This window comes from Pongo abelii, chromosome 6 (genome assembly GCF_028885655.2).
Source record: "Pongo abelii isolate AG06213 chromosome 6, NHGRI_mPonAbe1-v2.0_pri, whole genome shotgun sequence".
Taxonomy (NCBI): domain Eukaryota; kingdom Metazoa; phylum Chordata; class Mammalia; order Primates; family Hominidae; genus Pongo; species Pongo abelii.
This window is the reverse complement of record NC_071991.2, coordinates 47700035-47721804: the sequence shown is the minus strand read 5'-3', so window position 1 is coordinate 47721804 and position 21770 is coordinate 47700035. Positions and strand designations below refer to the sequence as shown.

Here is a 21770-nt window from a genome sequence, read left to right as displayed (position 1 = left end):
AAGGTTCTCAAAAGACTGCTTCAGCTCTTCTCATGGCTAATAAACTTCTCCAACATGTTTACTATCCTTGGCAAGCCCTTGACTTACTCCTCGCAGTCTGCTCCAATCCACCAAATCTACCATGCTAAGGCCACCTTTCTTTCCCTAGGGCCATCTTTCTCTGACAAAAATCCAATTACTGTCACACTGTGTTCAGGGTTTAATACTTAACTTAGACACCTTCTAAACAGAGGATAAATTCTCTGACTCCTCCCCCACCCCACCAAACCATTTTTCATGCTCTCGGCATTAATTCTTGGCATTGGTATTAGGAAACTGAAGAACTCATAAAGAAATTCATTGACAATACTTCAGATTTTCTTGCAACTAATTTTCTCCTCATGCCCGGCTCCCCTGCTTGTCTCTATTTATTAAATTTGCATGTGCCTTAAGGATGCATGGAGGCTTCTGCCTGAGAAGCTGTTCCTGATATTGTCAAGCACCCTCCGCCTCCATCTTTATCCACTCTTTTCATTCAGCCAATATCCACTATTTTCATTCAGCCAATATTTTCATTCAGCCATTAATTAATCCATTTCAGTAACATGCATTGCTTGCATGCTATGTAACAGGCTTGCCCTCTCCCACAGAGCTGGAAATACAAAGATGAAAACAACAAACAAACTTCAAGGACCTTACAGTCTAGTATGGACAGATAAAAAGGCATTTACTATGAAGCACACTGCAGGCCTATTCTTGTGCATCCTTTTGGATGCCACCATTTGGATATTCCAAAAAAGCCAAAAATTAAAAAGGGGGATTATCAATCTCATTGTCTTCGTACTCCTCTCTTCCCAATTATCACTCTTTTCTAAGAATCCGTAATCATTAGTGATTCATATTTCAGCTACCTATTTTATATCCCTGTGATACATCTGACATGTCTCCGTTTTGATACAGAGTATATACAAATAACACTGGCCCAGTGGTCTAACTCATTGCTGGATTACTAAAACACAATCTTCTGCAGTTTCTTTTATGTTCGAGTTTTCCATCAAATGGAAATTTACCCCCTGAATTAGTCCCCTACTTCCATAAATATCCTTTTTACAATATTTCCTTTCTTGAAATATTCAATCAGAACTCTCAGTGTTTTCTTCTTCTTTTTTGTTTTTTATTTTTGGAGATGTAATCTTGCTCTGTTGCCCAGGCTGGAGTGCAGTGGTGTGATCTCAGTTCACTGCAACCTCCACCTCACCAGTTCAAGCAATTCTCCTGCCTCAGCCTCTTAAGTAGCTGGGATTACAGGTATGCACCACCATGCCAAGCTAATTTTTGTATTTTTAGTAGAGACGGCATTTCACCAGATTGGCCAGGCTGATATCGAACTACTGACCTCAAGTGATCCACCCGCCTTGGCCTCCCAAAGTGCTGGGATTACAGGCATGAGCCACGGCACCCAGACTACACTTGGTGTTTTCTGATATGAAGTACACGTCCTCATAATGGGTTTTAAAATTCTCTATAAATCATTAACTCTTCCCTGCTCCCAGTGGGCTTGCTCAATGGTGGTAAAAATAATTTGCTGTCTTTGCTTTATTTCAGGCATATTTATATCCCACATACATATTCCATTTCCATTCATTATTTTTCTCCTAAGAAATGAATCCCTTACTTTCATGAAAGTATTCTTTAAAATTCATGTTTCTAGTAATTCATCTCTTCCTTGACATAAAGAACCTGATCATTTCAGCAATCCTAAAGCACGTTACATAATGAGCATTTTGTGTAACACACCTCGGGCACTCAATGCATTAGAGTCCTATGTACAAGTCTGAAGTAGATGCTAATGGTTTTCTGAAACTTAACTTCTTTCTTTTATTTGTCACTGGTTTTAGCCAGATATTCAAATGACCTAATACTTTCACTTAATGAGTATTAATAACCAATGCATCAGGGCTGATCCAAGTGAATGTAATAACTGTCGTCCTCCAGGGAACTTGAGACCAACTCCTTATAACTGAATGTATAAATTAGTTAATGGACAAATGTCTCTGTGTCCAGTTTGAAAACTATAGATCTTCATATAGCTAGAGAAGTTTATTAATGCCTATTTAAATTTTCATTTCCTTTATCCCACAAAAGAGTAATAATGATTCCCTCTGCCTTTCAATTTATCCCAGCTCCATTACTGTACTTTTGGGTGACACAAGTGAGCCAACCGAAGCCAGCCACAGTACAGCTTCTCGAAAGTAGGCCTGTAACATAAGGAAGAAGTAAGAGGAGTTAGCAGTAATTATACACACTAGCTCCTTGTACTGCTCATTCATTTAAAAATCTTAGCTAAATAAGAGAAATACTTATGTAACTTTTAAGAAGCTAAGGGGCTTTACAGTGCATGAATCAACGATCCAATAAATACTTCTTAGAATCACTTAGAATGAGATCTTGAAATTCTCCTATGTTATCAAAACCTAAAACAACCATGGAGTGCCGGGCACAGTGGCTCACGCCTGTAATCCCAGAACTTTGGGAGGCCGAGGCGGGTGGATCACGAGGTCAGGAGATTGAGACCATCCTGGCTAACATGGTGAAACCCCCGTCTCTACTAAAAATACAAAAAATTAGCCAGGCATGGTGGCGGGCTCCTGTAGTCCCAGCTACTTGGGAGGCTGAGGCAGGAGAATCGCGTGAACGCAGGAGGCAGAGGCTGCAGTGAGCCAAGATCACGCCACTGCACTCCAGCCTGGGTGACGGAGCGAGACTCTGTCTCAAAAACAAAACAAAAAACCAGCCATGGAGAACATGAAGCTCCACTTCTGTATTTAAAATTATCTAGGTAGAGGCCTGTAAATCTCTCAAATTTTTAAGAGGCAAAAATTACCAGGTCTCTAAAGCAAAATGGTGGGATGTTTGTCCAGGCACTGAAAACATTTGCAGGGTAAGCCAGGTTCTCCTGCACAGCTAGGGTTTCAAGAGCATTTATATGAAACTTTCCTTCCAAAAGAAGGCACTGATGTTATACTTGGCTAGGGAAAAACCAACTCATAACATCTAAAGTTTTTTTTTTTCTTTTCTTTCTACTCCATATTTTCTTACTCTCTCCCTAAGTAGCCGAGTCTTTAAAATGCAACAACATTATATATTGGTATCAAGGAATTCCAAGTTTCAGAGCTGTTTATGAAATGATGCTATTTATTGCAGCCAAAATTTGTAAACCAGAATCTAGATACACACATAACAAAACAGATAAAGTAATAGAGAAGGAGACAGAGGCTGGCAGGGAAAAAAAATATTTCTCCAAAGTGGTATGAATTTGGCATTAATAGGAAGCCAACTCTAGACCACAGAGATAGGCATCTTTTGTCAGCCCATTTCCTAGTCGATTTTTGTTGAGATAAAGCTCCATTTAAAAGACAGTTGCCTGCATACAATTCCTGGGTTGTCAAAGTGCTGAATTTGGTCCAGCTAATGAATAAAAAAGTTAACCTTACAGAAAAGTAAGTAATTTTCTGATGACTATTTTTTCAAATTCATGTAACAGATCTCTAAGTAGCAATGCAAAGAAAATATGACTGGGAATGAGGACATGAAATAGATTAAATGTGTTGCTTTTTAAAAAATACTTAATTTTTTATTTAAACCACCAAGACTGTCAGTCTTTACTTTCTTACATTTAATATGATTTTTGAATTAATTTCAATGAATGAAAGACATTTTCTTAAGTTGTTAGAAAATTAAATGACTATCATTCTTTTTGGCCATTGCTCACATCATTTAAAGAAACACAGCTTTCTAATTCCTTTCCACTCATCACCGAAATTTTACTTAAAATATATTTAAATACAGTACCACTTTTTTTCCTACTCTTCTTCAAATTCTGTGGGTATTTTTAATGCTTCCAAGCAAATTTTATTCATTCATTTCACAGAAATGTATTAAGACCTTACTCTGTGCCAGGCCCCAAGGATAAAGTCATGAAGAAAGCCATGTTTCTGCCTTCCTGAGGTAATACTCTATTGGGAAAGACAGTCAAATGAACAAAAAATTCACCGAAATGTGACAAGTGCTGGAACAGGGGCATTCAGGAGATCCCAGGGGAACAGAGAGCAGAAGAAATTGCTTAACTCTAGCAGTAAGGTCAGGGAGGAATATGTAAGAGACAGGCTGGTTAAGCGAGGCTCTGGGAACTATGCCTTCCACCACTTGGAAAGCACAGGTGCATGATGATGAGGAGAAGCGCCCTGACCATGTGACCAAGGACGCCCACTCACTATGTGACCTCATTCAACCTCGGCAAGCCACTGCATCCCTGCCTCCTAACCAGAAATAACAAGACTATCTGTTCTGTTCTGGAAAGGATTGCTGTGGGGAATCAAAAGAGCTAATGTTGGTGAAAGTAGAACATAATTTCAAGGAATTCACATTCAGTACAACATTGTTGTTACATTCTGTAGCCAAAGAGGCTCTCATAACAGACAAGCCAGGCACTCTGGAGGTAGAAAAGAAAGCCTGCTGTAAATTCAAAAAGTTAAAATGTTTGTTAAGTATTAAAAAATCAATGATACTCACTATCTTCAGATTTGGAATTGCTTCTCTGGAACTGATCTTAGAGAGGCAAAATAGTGCCATTTATTTTCTCCTCTCATAATCTAATGCTTACATTCCCTGCCACCACCAAAGGTGGCAGGAAGGTACTTTATAACACATCGGGATGTCTTTGGCTTCTTTAGCTATTAGGTTGGTGCAAAGGTAATTGCGGTTTTTGCATTACTCTTAATGGCAATTCCAACAGTTTCTTTCCTTTATAGCAATTCATACCACTGATAAATACAGGCAAAAAGGGGCCTCTTCCTTTTCTGTGTGTTTTCTACAGGGTTCCTTTCGGCTTTATGGATTTACATAAGGAAAGAGAGTTGATTCTGAGACGTGTTGAGAAGGCCCTGGGTTTCCAATCAGCTCTTGTCTTAAATGAACATAAAACATAGTGCGGGCATGACACCTGTGGGGCCTCTGATCCTACCCCCCTCATTCAACCAATTAGGGCCATCCCATGCCCTTCGATTCAAGGCAACATCTCCCCTAAGATAATGATTAATTTCCAAAAAAATAGCAGCACGTTTACAGTGGGGAGATCCTACAGATGCCACCTAATCATGTAATCCAGGGTAACATTACCAGTCAGAGGACAGTGACGTCATGTGCCCATGAAAGGATGCACTGAGAAGGATGTGCCATAACTTCTGTAGCATTCTTGCCAAAAATGCATAACCTTCTTTAATTGAACCATGAGGGAAATATCAGACAAATCCAAATTGAGGAACATTATACAAAATAACTGACTGTTAACTTTCAAAAGTGTCAAAATCATAAATGACAAACAAAAAACCTGAGGGACTGTCACAGACTTGGGGACACTAAGAAGGCATGACAACCAAATTCAATGTGGGATCCTGGATCAGATCCTTAATCAGAGAAAGGCATTCATAGAAAAACAGGTGAAATCAAATGCCGGCATTGCACCACAGCTTATTTATCCATTTTGATAACCGTACTGTCATTTTGCAAAATGTTAACTTTAGGGGAGGCTGGATGAAGGGCTTATAGGAACATTCTGTACTAATTTTTTTTTACTTTTTGAGACAGGGTCTCACTCCGTCACCCAGACTGGAGTGTAGTGGTGCAATGTCAGCTCACTGCAACCTCTGCCTCCCAGGCTCAAGTGATTCTCCTACCTCAGCCTCCCAAGTAGGCGGGATTACAGGCGCCCACCACTGCACCTGTCTAATTTTTGTAGTTTTCATAGAGACGAGGTTTCACCATGTTGGTCAAGCTGGTCTTGAACTCCTGACCTCAAATGATCCACCTGCGTTGGCCTCCCAAAGTCCAATTTATTGCAACTTTTCTTTAAGTCTACCATTAGTTTAAAATAAAAGGCTTAAAAACTTCAAGTGACTCTTAATGGATTTTGCTCTGATTTTCCAGCTTGCACAGATTCACTGAAATTCTCTTTCCAGTAACCGATACTTATAAAATAAAGTTATGAATTCCAAACATCTCTTTATTCCTAATACAGTAGTAGGGAGGAGAAATGCCAATGAATTTATAAACCATTTCGCAAATACAAAGAAAGGAAAAAATAAATCAATAAATAATAATTGTCCATGATTTAATCTACATTTAACAGTAAGAAGATCAAGACTGTTTATTTTTAGTCAGAAGAATGGAAACAGAGTTGCAAATTTGTTATACTTCAATTGCAAGGAATGGTAGGGCTCTTCTGCGCCATCTTCCTGCACCAGGTCCATCTTCATTTGCTTCCTCCCAAATGAAGAACTGGTAGAACTGGGTGATGTCTGAGATATTCATCGCACCATGATTACAAGTAAGCAGGCTCACTCTGCTTAAGACACATGGACTCAGGCATCCCTCCTTTTCATATAACCCTGCTTCAAACCTAGGTGTGCAGGTCATCAGTATACTTTGCCTCTTTCCTTTTCCCTGGACACCAGGTTGGGGATTAAAGGCTCAAGAAGGACGACAGTAGGAACTCTTGAAACCAACAGAGTCACACATGGGGAATTAACACACTTGTGCAGTTATTAACAGTGTGACACACGTATCTGGTCTGAGCTATGGGTGCGCACATGCAATCCCTTATAATCTCTTACAATCATTTTTATATAGAATTTGGGTTTCCTGACCCCCACATACATAATATTATAAAAAATCATACCCATCTTTTAATATAAAAAACTAAAGGAAAGACAATTATGAAACATCCTCAAAGCAGAGAAAAATAGCTATGAAAGAAGACAGTAAGGGAAGCCTAAAGAGGCAGAGTCCACCTTACCTTCTTAATGAACGCCACCGAAAATGTATCCCAGGACACTATGCCATGGTCCATCAGCTCAACGAAGGCCGTCAGGGTGAAGGACAGCATGTCTCCAAAGCTGAAAAAGACAGGGAGGCACAAGAGTCAAGAGCCCCAAAGCTGAGTAAAAATACAGAAGCAAGAAAGTTCTGGGAAAGTGAATATAAGCAGAATTTTAAAAGATCAAGAGACAAATAGCAGGACCACAGGTGACTTCTTCACTAACATGAGTGACAAGAAAGGGCAGGACAGCCTTGCTGAGGTCAACCAGGGCTTCAGCATCCAACAGACCCGGGCTCACACCAACTCTTGTTCTGGTGAGCTGTGTTGTTCTGGGCAATTCACTGACCCTGCCTGAGCCTCTATTTTTTCAGCTGAAAAACTAGGTGGTGATATCTATTTAGCCACAGAGCTACTTACTTAATAAAGTATGTAGCATATAGACACTCAGTAAATGATGGCTTAAAGAAAAGCTTCTTGGCTAATGAAATTTGGAGCTGCTTAGGGAGGGCAATGTGCTTCCTTTATTACCCATACACATCAAAAGAGAAAATTAAAAATACTTCTATTAAGAGAATTAGCACTTTTTTTTAAGTGGTCTATACATCCCTCTGTGTGGACACACAGATACAAACATATATGCAAGTAAACATACTCATTTTGATTTTGGCCAGCATTTTGTCTTTAGTTAGTGACTCTTCTGGCATATCGATGGAGATAAATCACTCCACATAATGGGTTTGCTGACCAAAAGACTTGCTGAGATTCAGCAGGCTATAAGGTGGATCTAATATGCGGTTTGAAATCCAAACAGAGATTAGGCTTGGGCAAATGCAGTTCCACCTAGTAGCCTTATTAGACAATATCCTGGTGTCTACAGCTTTCAAAACAACACTTTAGCAGAGACTTAGACACACAGAATCTTTTATAGATATTCACCTTTATTGTAAATTATCATCATTATAAATATTAACACCTTTATGATAAATACTCTTTCTTTGAGTACATTGAATTATGCCAGTCAGGATCTGTACACTGTATTATGTAACAGCACTGATTCCTAGGCTCAATTTTTAAAAAAATAAAGTTGGTTATATAGATTTTTCATTTGTAAGCTCATGCATACCATTATTGATATCCTACAAAGTCTCCTAACACATTTAGATTGAACCTTCCAACTAGTTTTATTTCCAACTAGTAGAATATAAAACAGGTAACATTTCTTTCAAAACAGCTTCTCAATTTCCCTTCTTCCTACTGTTCTACTCAGCCCAAACTCAAAAATGAACTTTGAAATTCTGCATCACCGCAGAAGATGTAATGCTAAATGGAACCTATAAAAGGGGAAGTGGTTCTCAGGGAAAGACAATGATCCAAAGCTGCCAGAGACCAGGGGCAACAGAGGGGATGCAACCAGCTAAACAAAAATGGCTAAGTAGGTAGTTTCTGGAGTTAGACAGCAGGGGTTCTCCCTCCAGCCCTAAGTGGGCAAGTTATGCACCATCCTATGCTTCTGTTTCCTCATTTATTAAAAATGGGGATGATGATGATGATGATGATGATGATGATGATGATGATGGCGGTGGTAGTCACACCTAGCTCAGAGATTTTTGAAGAAATGAAAACAAGCAAACATGTTTAAAGCCTTCCAAATGCTGTGCAGTGAATGGTAAGTAGGGTGTGAGTGTTACTACATTCTCACTATGCAAAAGTGAGATTTTTAAAAGGTGAATGAAGGAAAAGATTTTCAGATGTTTCACTTTGTGTTAAGGATTCTCTGTTCTTAGAACTAGAAAATGAAAACAAAAACAGCAATGCAAGGAAAGCCAAACCATTCAGACCAGATAGAAAAGCAGCTAATATCCCTGGCTTTTCAGAGCTGCACAGGGCAACCTCGATCTTACAGGTGCCCCCTAGGTGGCATCAAAGGATCATGCTTCAAAAAGAAATTCCAAACCAGACAAGACAAACTTATTTGAAGAACAGAACAGAACATTAGAAAGACAGGTGGAATAATGAGTTGAAGAGAGTATTGAGAAAGGTTAAATAAAAATTCCAGAATGACTTTTTCTACAGACAACGGATCACAAGAAAATCCAAATATCAGATTGCAAAGGAAAAAAAAAAGAAGAAAAGAAAGTAAAATGATTGTCTCAGGAAAATAAGGGCCTGGAAATAAAAGCAATTAGTAAGATTTATTAATAGACTGGGTAGGCATTAGTATTACTGTGAAAACATTATTACATAATAACATACAGCATTAGCAGTAAGCAGTATTAGCTCATTTATTTTATTTACTTAAAAAGAGGAAAAACAAGAACCAAATGATAACTCATAGTGGACATTTGGTCATACCCAGCATACTAAAAGACCTCAAATGTTAAAAAAAATTCCCATATACACACCATGGGAGGACAGCATTCACAGCATCTGTACAAGGCAAAAAACCTGCCTCAGTGACATCAACAGCAGCACAGGCAATGTAACAGGCAGTGGCAGAGAAACACACACACTACTGAATCAAACTATTGGCCTGGTGCCATGGTTCACGCCTGCAATCCCAGCATTCTGGGAGGCTGAGGCAGGCGGATCACCTAAGGTCAGGAGTTCAAGAGTAGCCTGGCCAACATGGTGAAACCCCGTCTCTACTAAAAATACAAAAATTAGCCGGTCATGGTGGCGGGCGCCTGTAGTCCCAGCTACTCTACTCGGAAGGCTGAACCAAGGAGGTGGAGGCTGCAGTGAGCCAAGATCGTGCCATTGCACTCCAGACTGGGCGACAGAGTGACTCTGTCTCGAAGAAAAATAAAACAAATAAACCAACAAACAACAACAAAAAACTCTTCTCTGCATTCCCATTAGCTAGACAGCACTCAGATAAGATCAGGAAACCAGATGACATTAGTCTTCAGTAGCTCCTTTAAAAGCAAAAGATAAAGTATATTTATGTTCTCTAATACATGAAAGCAATATGACTCTGCTCCCTAGCTACCTGCTCAATAGAACCCTAATCCAAATGATCTTAGTAACATCTGGTACAGTCAATCATCCCAAAAATACACTCCAGAGCTCTGTCTACAGACTCCTCAGACAGAACAGGCTGCAAGGACTTTGGGGAAAAAAAGCTGGAGAGAAGGAGAAAGAGCATCATTTGGTTTCCAAATCCCCATGCTTGTTTGGGAGTCAAGATTTCAATCTCTATGGCTGTTAAGGAGGTGCAGCACCATTTCTGAGACTGCGAATAGAACTATCTGTGCTTCTCAAGTATCCATTAGTGGGAATGACTGGTAAGTGAGAGTAAAGCTTTTTCACAGCATACACCAGTCAAGGTACTCAGAGGAAGGGTAGCTCTCTTGATCTATCTAATGACATGACAGATAGGGAGAGACAGATAGGAATATATAATAGGACCTATTTTATATATTACTAGCATATAATATTTATGTAAAATACACATAGGTATATAATATATACGTATTACATAATATTCTGTATTACATACATATTCTGTATTAACATATTCATTAGGACTGGTTGCTGGGTGACATAGTAAGTTCCCATATGGAAGAACTTTTTCCAAATTCAACTTCAAACTCTCAGTCGCAAAGAAAGGATGGCCACGTTAAAATTTTATTACATTCCAAATCAAGGGATTCAATCACCTCTTTCAAGCGAGGTGGCTATAAAAGCTCTTACTGAACCTTGACATAGGTGTTTATTTCCACTCCTAGAGGAGTAATTCAGGCTCCAAACAGGGAAAGCAGAAAGCAAGTTCTACCTCTGAAATCAATGCTGGGTATAGAGAGTCAAGGCTAAAAGAATTACAAATATAAAGCAACCACATGGCACATCCAGGAACATTTTTATTTGTTTGGATTATTTGTATTTTGTAAACTGTTAGGCTAAAGATTGTGCAGTACTGACAGCCACAAATTAAGCCAACTGCAAACTTTACATGCTGGTGGAAAGCCACTGTCACAGCCAATACACCATGTGTGCTGGAATGATTCAAATAAATGTTTCTCATCAACTTAGTAGACACCATCTTCATTCCAACAAAATTCAGCCAATCTCAAAACAAGCATGTAAATTTATGCTACTAATTTTATAAAAGAATAGTGCTTCCAAATGTTTCCATGGAGTGGCAAGCCCGTTAATACAGATTTATTTTTATTTTTATTTATTTATTTATTTATTTTTGAGACAGAGTCTCACTCTTTTGCCCAGGCTGGAGTGCAGTAGCGCGATCTCAGCTCATTGCAACCTCCACCTCCCAGGTTGAAGCGATTCTCCTGCCTCAGCCTCCCAAGTAGCTGGGATTACAGGTGCACGCCACCACGCCCAGATAATTTTTGTATTTTCAGTAGGGACAGGGTTTTGCCATGTTAGCCAGGCTGGTCTCAAACTCCTGACCTCAGGTGATCTGCCCGCCTCAGCCTCCCAAAGTGCTGGGATTACAGGCGTGAACCACCATGCCCGGCCCCAATACAGAATTTGAAAAAAGATGAAAATAAAGGCCACTTTTAAAGTATAATAAATTGTACTCAATAGATCCTTAATTGTCAAGGTTAACGGCCACAGTTCTGCCCTGCCCTTTGAGTTTTTCCATCTGTTTTCCTCCTTGAGGAAGTAAAATGTATATACATTGAAAGGTATGGATTTATAAGTCATCCTACAGACACACCCCTTACCTTCAAAAAGCATGACTTATGTCTGCAAACATTCTTCTAGCTCCTTTGTTAAAAATCTCAGTGCAGGTTGATTCTGGACTCTATTCTACTACATTGATCTGTTTATCTACCCCCTTATACCAATATCAGACCGTCTTGATAGCTAACCTTGAAGTATTGAAATCAGTCAACAAAACTCTTCAACTTTATTGTTGATCATTTTGGCTATTCTAGGTCCCACACATTACCAGTGGTTTTTAGGATTGATTTGTAATTCTCTTAAAAAATAACTGATATTGCACTGAACCTATAGTATGAAGATGATATGCTTTGGCTCTGTGTCCCTGCCAAAGGATGTCAGAAGAGAACTGCTATCTAATTAAAATTGTGTCCTCCAACACATGAAATGGTCTATCCCTCCACTTGTTTAGGTCTTTATTTCCTCTCATTTATTTATTTTTAGCAAATAAATAGATATTGCATGTCTTATCAATGAATTTATCCCTAAAAATAAAGATCTGTTTCCACAAATTATTATTTTGATACTTTATAAGTGGAAATTTTAAAATGTCATTTTCCAATGGTTGTTGTTAAAATATAAAAATACATTCATTTTTATTTTATTGACATTGTATCCCGAAACCTTGCTAAATTCAATTATATCTAGCAGTTTCTTTGTAGATTCCTAAGAATTTTCTAAATAGATAATCATGTTTTCTATGAATAGAGGTAGTTTTACATCTTCCTTTCTTATATTATGCTTTTAGTTTCTTTATTGACTTATTGCAATAGCTAAGAAATCCTATACAATGTTTAACAGAACTGCAGAAAGCAAACATATTTGCCTTATTCTCAGTATGTAGGGTAGAAAACATTCAGTCTTTCAACATTAAGTATGATGGGGTTTTTGTAGATTACTTTATCAAGATGAGGAAGTTCCCTCTATTCCTAGCTTGCTGAGAATTTTTATTATTAATATACATTAGATTTTATGAAATGCTTTCTCTCCATTAAGATGATTTTTCTCTTTAGGTTTTCTCCTTTATTTCATAAAATACTGAGCTGCTTGATTGATTTTCAAATGTTAAACTATTTCCGAGATAAGCTCTTATTGATCACAAGGTATTATCCCTTTAATATATTGCTTGATTGTATTTATTAATATGCCTCTGCAGATTTTTGCATCTGGTCTATAATTTTTATTTCCTGTATTGTCTTTGCCAGGTTTTGGTATCAGAGTGATACTGGTATCATAAAATAATGAGAACTGGTCCCTCTCCTCTATTTTCCAAAAGCATGTGCTTAGATTTGGTATTTCTTCTATAATATATAATATAGAATTCACCAGTGTAACCATTTATTGTTGTATGAAAGTTTTCGAGAAATGATTTCAATTTTTTTTTTTTCTGAGATGGAGTCTCGCTCTGTTGCCCAGGCTGGAATGCAGTGGCACGATGTCGGCTCACTGAAACCTCCACCTCCTGGGTTCAAGCAATTCTCTGCCTCAGCCTCTCGAGTAGCTGGGATTATGGGTGCCTGCCACCACGCATGGATAATTTTTTTGTATTTTTAGTAGAGACGGGGTTTCACCATCTTGGCCAGGCTGGTCTTGAACCCCTGACCTCGTGATCCACCTTCCTCAGCCTCCCAAAGTGGTGGAATTAGAGGCATGAGCCACTGTGCCTGGCCAGTTTCAATTTTTTTAATAACTATGGGCGTCCAAATTTTCTATTTCATCATGAGTCAGTTTTGATGTGTCAGTTTTAGTCCTCTGTGAAGCAGATGCTGAGATTGAGTTATGAGAACAGAGATTGAATGGGGGTTTGGGCAATGCCTGTGGAAGACAGGCAGAGAGCAGGACTGAGTATGGAAAGCCTTGGGACCATGAAACAGTTCTGATGCCTGGGAAGAGAAGTGGAAGAGGAAGCAAATGCAGATCTGAAAATGTCTCAGCCAACTCAGTGGAACCCTGCAGAATAAACACTGCCTCTTAGAGGAATCCCATAATGGGTAGAAATGACCAGGCTCTGGTATCCCCACCATGTTCAATAACTAAAGGCTGCCTTTGGAGAGTACTGAAAGCTGCTATGAATCTGGAACGTGTGATAACTGAAAACTATCAGCTAATTGCATTCTTCTTGGCTGACTAGCAAGTTCTTCCTGAAAGGAGATCAAAGCCATGCATTTCCATGACTAACACATTTGGTAAATCTGTTTTCCATGGCATTTGTCTATTTCATCCTAAATTTTCTTTCTTTCTTTTTTTTTTGAGACAGAGTCTCACTCTGTTGCCCAGGCTGAAGTGCAGTGGCATGATCTTGGCTCACTGCAACCTCCACCTCCCTAGCTCAAGCAATCCCCTAACTCAGCCTACCAAGTAGCTGGGACTACAGCCACAAGGCATCACAACCAGCTAATTTTTGAATTTTATTGTAGAGATAGGTTTTTGCCACGTTACCCGGGCTGGTCTTGAACTGCTGGGCTCAAGTGATCCACCTGCCTTGGCCTCCCCGAGTGCTAAAAACATTAAATTTATTAACGTAAAATTATTTGCAATATTCTTTTATTTCTAATGTCAGTATGATTTGTAGTGATATTCCCTCTTTTACCCCTGGTGTTGATATTTGGATTTCTCTTTTCTTTTTTTTCCTAATAAATATTTGGCTTTAATTTTCTGTATTATTTGCCTCTTTCCTATTTTATTGGTTAGTATTCTTATTATTCTTTTTTTCTACTTAATTCACATTTTTTAAAGCTTCTTCAGTAGAAACTTAGACCATTTATTTTTTTGAAAACCATCCTTCCTTTTCAACATAGATATTTAATGCTACAAATTTCCCTTTAAGCACAGTTTCAGCTGCATTCACAAATTTGGGTATGTTGTATTTTCATTACCATTCAGTTAAAATATTTCATAATTTAAACTGAGTTATTCCTTGACTCTTTGATAGTATGAAAGAGTGTTTTCTAATTTCCAAACATCCAAGGCTTTTCAGCTATTTTATTGTTACCGACTTCTAATTTAATTTCCTTGTGATCAAAGAACATAATCTGTGTAATTTTAATCATTTGAAAATTCTTGAGCCTTACTATGGACTATCTTGATGAACATTCCATGTGCATTTGAAAATAATGCATATTTTGCTGTTATTGAGTCTGATGCTTTATAAACGACAATTAAGGCAAGACCTTTGATAGTGTTGATCAAATCATCTATATCCTTAATATTTTGCCTAGTTTTCATACCAGTTAAGAAAGACTAGTCTTAAAATCATCAACTATGCTGATGGGTTTGCCTCTTTTTCTCTTTAGTAGTGTTTGCTTCACGTATTTTAAAATCTTATTATACACATGTATAATAATTTTAAATGTGCATACACATTTAAAATTTTTAGGTGCATACACATTTAAAATACAAAGGAGGATTAAATCTTCTTAACGAGGTGATCATTTTTATTACTAATTATCCCTCTTTAACTCTGATAATATATTGCTTTCAAGTCTTATCTTTCCTGATAATAAAACCATTCGCTTTTATTATTATTAGCATTTGCATGGTATATGTTTTTCCATCCTTTTATTTTCAACTTACATGTGCCCTTGTCTTTATAGTACATCTCTTATAAACAGCATAGAGCTGGGCCATGCTTTTTAAAAAATTTCATCTGACAATCTAAACCTTTTCATTGGGCTGCTTAGTCTATTTACATTTAATGTATTGATATGATTAGATTGAAGTCAACCAACTTGTTTTCTATTTGTCTCAACTATATTTTACTCTACTTCTCTTTTCTTACCTTCTTTTGAATTAATCAAATTTTTTTAGTAGTCTAATTTAATTCCTCCTTTGTGTTTTGGCCTATGCTTCCTTGCACTGTTTTTAGTTGTGACTCTGTGTATTACAATGTGCACCATTAGTATATTAATGTCTACTTAAACGGAAGATTATACACTAGGAAGCTTGCTGTAATGTAGTTGCTCTTATACCTCCATCCTTTGTGCTCTCATTGTCATACATATTGCATCTACATATGTCATAAACCCTACCAAACAGTATTATAATTTTTGCTTTATATAGTTACAGCCTTTTAAAGAAATTTAAAGGAAAGTAATCCTATATTTTGTCTTTTTATATTACCCACATATTTACAGTCTCTGTTGTTCTTCCTATTTTTCTACAGATCTGAATATCTATCTACTATCATTTCTCTCCAGTGTGAAGAACTTGCTTCATATATCTCTATCATTATTTTCTTCTGTAATTATTTCCTCAAATATTTGCCTCCCCCATTCTTTTTCCTCTCCTTTTGGGACTCCAATTAAATGTATTTCAGATAACTTATTATCTCACAGGTCAAGTACTCATTATTTATTTTATCAACTTTTCAGATTAGGTAACTTATACTGATACATTTTCAAGGTTACTATCTCTTCTTCTGACATCTTCAACCTCGTACAGTAAGATTTTCACTTTATTGTGCTTTTCAATTTTATAACTGATATCTGGTTATTTTTACAGTTTCAATTTCTCTATTAAGACTCCCCATCTGTGCATTCCTTACACTCATACTTTTCTTTAGTTTTTAACATATTAAAAAAGTTTTTTAAAAACCTTCATCTGCTAATTCCAACATCTGGGTCATCTCAGGGCCAGTTTCTACTACCTACATTTTTTCTTAACTATAGGTCATCTTTTCCTATTTCCTTACATACCTAGTAAATTTTTATTATATGCTGCACATTGTGAACAAAATACTGTCAATATTCAGATATCAGTTTTGTTCCTCTGAAGAGTGATCATTTTCGTTCTAGCAGGAAGTAAAAATCTAAACTCTGCAGTGAGTGACAACCGACATCTTTGCTCAGATCTTTAAGTTGCTGTTTTTACCATTAAAGTGTGCATTTGCACTTCAATGATGAGCAGTGGACTGGGACAGGGTTTATATGTGGATGTGGAGTCTCCTACTCTCTGAGCTTCTCTTCTTTCATAGATTCCCTCTAATTAGCTAGCTGCTCTGCAGTCCCAAACTACATCTTCTTAGTAACTTACTAAGACTGAGGCTTTCTGCTACCCCATGCTGCCTAGATGAGTAGGTGTTCTCAGGGAAAAAGCTTCAAACACACAAATCCCATCAAAGACCCATCTGGTCTCTCAAGGGTTAACTTCCCTCTACCTTCTCCCTGTTTTGGGTTGCTATCCAGTGCCTTCATATAGTTGGTTTTAGATGTTTTGTTTATAATATTTTGTCCGGATTTCATAATTGTTGTCTGTGCTAGTCTGATTGTGCTACTCTGCCATTACCAGAATCAGGGCCTTGACTATTCATTCCTGCCTATGATTAATCAATAAAAATCATGAACTACACTACAAACTGTCCAGCATATCTACATATGAAAAGATTAAAGCTACTGGCTAATAAATTTTAAATAAATTATTTTGGCTTCAGGGCCCCAAATTCCTCTATATTCGCAAATTCTATTAAGTAGATGGGGAGAAAGTAAGTTTGAATCCCAGCTCCTCCATCTGATTTTAACTTCTGCACCAAGGAAATACCGAGCTTGCATGCTGAATGTAAGTGTGGATTTGGAGTAATGAGTGTAAACATTGAGACAATGCCTAGGATAAAGTCTCATAAAAAGTGGCTTTTACTGCCATTACCATTAAGTGCTTCTACTGTATTAAATATATAAAATGAAATTGAAGAAGCTTTACCCTAGAAGCTCAATATTGCTTTCTACTTTATTAGAATTTAATAAACAGAAGAATTCCTGCAACTCATACTTTTCTGTGCGTGAATGATTTGAGACCAGCATAATACTATAGTACATTGAAGGTGATGAGGATTTTCTCTGAGAGCTTACAAAATAAGGTTCATACTTTGAGATGCTGGTCAGTGTTCCTTCTCAAACTGAAATTATCTGCTTAACGGCTTGGCACCATGAAAATCTGTTCAGCCTACTTCAAAGAGTTTGTTAGAACCATATTTGGACTCACCCTGTTTAATGGTTAAGAAAGAAACTTAGAAGGGAAAACTCTAAGAAAGAAGGTTTCTATCTTCAGACACAATCATACAATTCACTTCATAGACAGGTGATCGAGCACTTTCTCAGACTCAAAGTAAATAATTTTCATTGCATCCTTCAATCCTGGATACTTTTAAAAATGTGAATCCTTGTTCTTTCTAAGCCACTGAAGAAAATCAAAGACTTTTGACTTTGAACATCGCACAGGCCACATAAAAGTTAGTTTTGTTTAAAATAATACATAAAATTATGCTTAGCACTGCTCCAGAAGTAGTGTAGCAATCTTTCTGTGGTTACAGCATCACTTAGTGGTTACATACATAAAATACTCTTTCTACTCCAAAGCAGAAAAAGGTGGGAAAATACATTTTTGAAGAAGTTGTTTATAAAAGAACATCAAATAGAAAACAAAAATAACAAAAAATCACTTATTCAACATACTAGATGCATAGTTATACAATCAGTCAGATGACAGGGCTCAATTATGCAGGAAAGTAGGAAGGGTTAAATCATCAATATCAATCGATCATATATTCTTACCAAGGCTTCATGATCTTCTGCAATTTCTGGTATCGCCTGCAAAATTTAAAAACAACCATGTGAGGAGCATACTTAAAAGCAACAATTTTTACATAAAGAACATATCTTGAAGAAAACTCAGGATTAGATTTAGGACAGATTTAACCGCCATGAAGTAAAAGAATTTTATCCATTTCAAGACATCATTCAAAGTAATAAACTGGTGTTCTTTAATGATCAGAAACAAACAATCAAAAGATCAGCATTAAACTACTGTCATCAACCAGTTGCATTTGCTTATGAGTAAAGGCATCCAGAACCGTCCATTTAGATCAGAATGGGTCTGTGTTCAATGGAGAGGGACCCCATAGGGATAGGAATTGATAAATTTTCAATGAAAAAACATTGAGCCAAAAAACCACTAGACTATAAAGAAATATTTTATTATCTTTCTTTGGTAGAATGTCCACTAATTTTACTTTCTCTGTTTTCTCTCAGGTGGCTTCTTCTGTGGGAAGATGCTGCAATCAATCTCTCTGCAATAAGACATTGCACTAGTGTTAAATCCCAAAACTGGAACTCTAGGCTGGTGGCTTAGAATAGGCAAATCTGGCTACAAGAAAGGATACTTATGCTTTTTTAAAAAAAAAAACTAGGCTCAAGAATAAGAAGAAACAAGTGTTTCAAAACTGGCCAAACCATCTCTCATTCCTCAAGTCTGCCAAATCTCTCTGGCTTTAAGTATGATCTTCCCTCTGTATGAAACATCCATCTCCTCTTTGCCCAACTCGCTAAGTCCTACCCCCAAACTCATCTCATTCTAGGCTCATTCTGGGCTCCTCTAGGAAGTCTCTCTGACTTCTGATTTCTCTTCCTCAGACAGCATAGGTGCTGCCTGCATCGCAGGCCACAGGCCCTGAGGACACATCAGCTATATGCCTCAGGACATCTCACTGTCCTTCTAGCTGCTTGAGGGCTGGGACTCTGCACTGTGACAATAGTGTAATGTGAGGCACATCCAGAGTAGGGACTGAATACACGGTTGACAAACGATTTTGCTCTTCAGAAATTTTCACATTCTCAACCACATAAAACGTAACCACTTCAGAAACCCAAATCACCAGGCAAAGACTAAATTTAGTCTCTGGTAAAATTTGTGGGAGGGGGATTAAAAATGTATATAAAGAGATCTTTTTATTCCTCTTCTGCTCCCCCTCCTTTACCTGCCTTTCTTTTAAAAAAAATATTTACTATTTCCCATCCTTCCTTCATCAAAAAGGCATTGGGCAGGGTGAAAGGGTGAGACAGGGAGGCAGGCCTGAGCATAAACTGGCAGCATGCAAGGGCCAGAGGCTACTCTCCACTAAAAGGAACCGGGGCTCCTTGGGGAAGTGGCTCATGTTAGGGGTGGGGCAAGGAGATCTAGATAATTCTGGAACATCTTGTTGAGCCAGAAAGTAAACAGATGCTCAAAACATAATGCAATACAGGTCAAAAGGACACAGAAGTCAGCTTGAAAGAGCTCCCACAGGCCACATCAGGGACACGTTGAGCATGAAAATCAATAATAATAGTGATAGATTAAACCCACTGAATAAAACAGGAATGAATGAGTCCACATTGTTATAGAGTGATGTACTGATGTTGAAACACCAGATCTCTGGGGAAAAACACACAAATCTGCTTGAAATTATTTTCTGATTTCCACAGTGTAACGACTCTTACTATGGCCAACTTAAAGAACCAACATGAGATCAATGAACGCAGAGCAGAACAGAGTTGTACAAAAGTGGCTCTCAGGAGCTGGTATGAGCTCCCCACTAGAGATAAACATGTAGGTGAATAAATACATAGGGAGAAAACAGAGCTCTTACTACCAAAGAAAACCAACTAATACATGTAGAAGAAATCATAGTATTAGAAAATTCTCCTTTGGAAATCATCAGAGCAATAATTAATTCAGATAAGAAATGTCAGTGCCAAAAGTGATGGGTGAAATTGGGGTAATGAGGCTTTACATAGTTTCACTGTGTCTCCCTACAAACTTTTCATGAATTAGCTGCTAAGGTAGGGAGAAAGTATTATAGTGGAGACATCTGGAAGATGCTATCTTAATGAAGTGGTCAAAGTTATCACCAGTAATAAAACAAAGAGATACCATGTGCCATCAACAGGACGAAATGGGGAAAAAAAAATCACAACCATCTGTTATATTCCAGCCAAAGACATACAATATGGGTCTTCATAAAGAGAAATTTTTGTTGTAATGTTTGTTGTGATGAGAGAACACTGGATAAATCTGTAAAAAACAAAATTTTGTGTTTCAGTAGAAAACTAAGCAGTGCCTACAACATATCCTTTTGGGCTATCAGATTCTAGTCCTGTTGGCTTTGAGTTATTTTACAACTCTTTGTAAGGTATAGGTAACTGATGGAGAGATAGATAGATAGATAGTTAGATAGATAGATAGATCTGTATATATCTATCTATATCTATCTATATATATATCTATATCTATAGATATATATATATCTCCTGTCTGGCAGTGATTTAATTGACTTCCTTTCCACTGGTGGAAAACTAGTTGTGTCTTCATTTGCAATTCATCTCGACATTCCTTTGCTTCATACAAATTTGTGCTCTTTTGACTTTTTCTTTAAAGTTATAACATCTGCCTAATTTCATCATATCATATGAGTAAAATAAATTATTTTAACACGTTTATTTGTATATCTGAAGTCAAAACTAATATAGAGGGAAACCTCTAAATTAAACATTTTATTGGGGAATCATAGGATTGCGATTTGAAGCATACACATAGACTGGTAGACTTTGGTATGTCTGAGGAACAAAGGAAAGGTTGGGAGTTTTATTAGAAATAGGAACGTTACCTATGGTTTTGAAAGAAAGCTTATAGGCACCAGAATTTTTGAGAGCTGCTAAGTTCTGATTGCTGAGTGACAGTAGTAGGTAAAACCAGTCCTAGAGTCACAGCAGGTCATTTCAGCAGCTACTAGATTAAACTGATCTTAGGGTTACATCAGGCCATCTTAGCAGCTGGACTTGCAGACAATTCAATTCTTGGAGCAGGTGCCATGTGCCCATGTGCTTTTTGCCTCAGCTCCTCAACTGTGACTTAGTTGCATGTGACAAGAATTACCCAATTTGTATAATCAATTTTCACATCTGTATAAGAGTTATGATTTTACTTTTCCATGAAAATTACCTTTAATAAATTACCCTTTAACAATCCAAATTAGAGGGTATTCTATAAAATGGCTGACCTATAATTTAAAAACGCCAAAGTCATGAAAGAAAAGGAACGAGTGAAGAACAATTCCAGATCAGAGGGGACTAGGAGGAGACAGGCCACCTGGGTGCAAGGTGCCACCTGGAGCTAGATTCCTTCCATTAAAGGACAGAGCTGGGACAATAGGTGAAACTTAAATGGGGTCTCTGGGAAAAGAGCAAGTGGGGATTTTCTGCTTTGTTCTTGCAAGTTTTAAGTTTAAAATGGTTTTGAAATAAAATGTGTGTATGTGTGTTTGTGTGTGTGTGTGTGTTTGTGTGTGTGTGTAATACATAAAGCAGTTGCTGTAAACTTTTAAAATAACTTTCTGGCCTGGGGCCTGAGCATGCTTATGGTTTTTATATGAGTTCCGCCTCCTCCAGCATCCCTGACCTTGGAGAGCTCTCCCTGACCA

General features: G+C 37.6%; 1 protein-coding gene across 6 annotated transcripts in view; it reads right to left on the bottom strand.

The window, feature by feature from the left end:
- Positions 1 to 21770, bottom strand: part of ELMO1 (engulfment and cell motility 1) — a 593731-nt gene that overhangs the window by 375402 nt on the left and 196559 nt on the right. For all 6 annotated transcript variants that reach the window (XM_024249296.2, XM_054558906.2, XM_024249299.3 and 3 more), the window contains 2 exon segments: positions 18088 to 18123; positions 6833 to 6932 (listed from right to left, as the gene is read on the bottom strand). In XM_024249296.2, coding sequence (XP_024105064.1) covers positions 6833 to 6932; positions 18088 to 18123 — 136 coding nt within the window.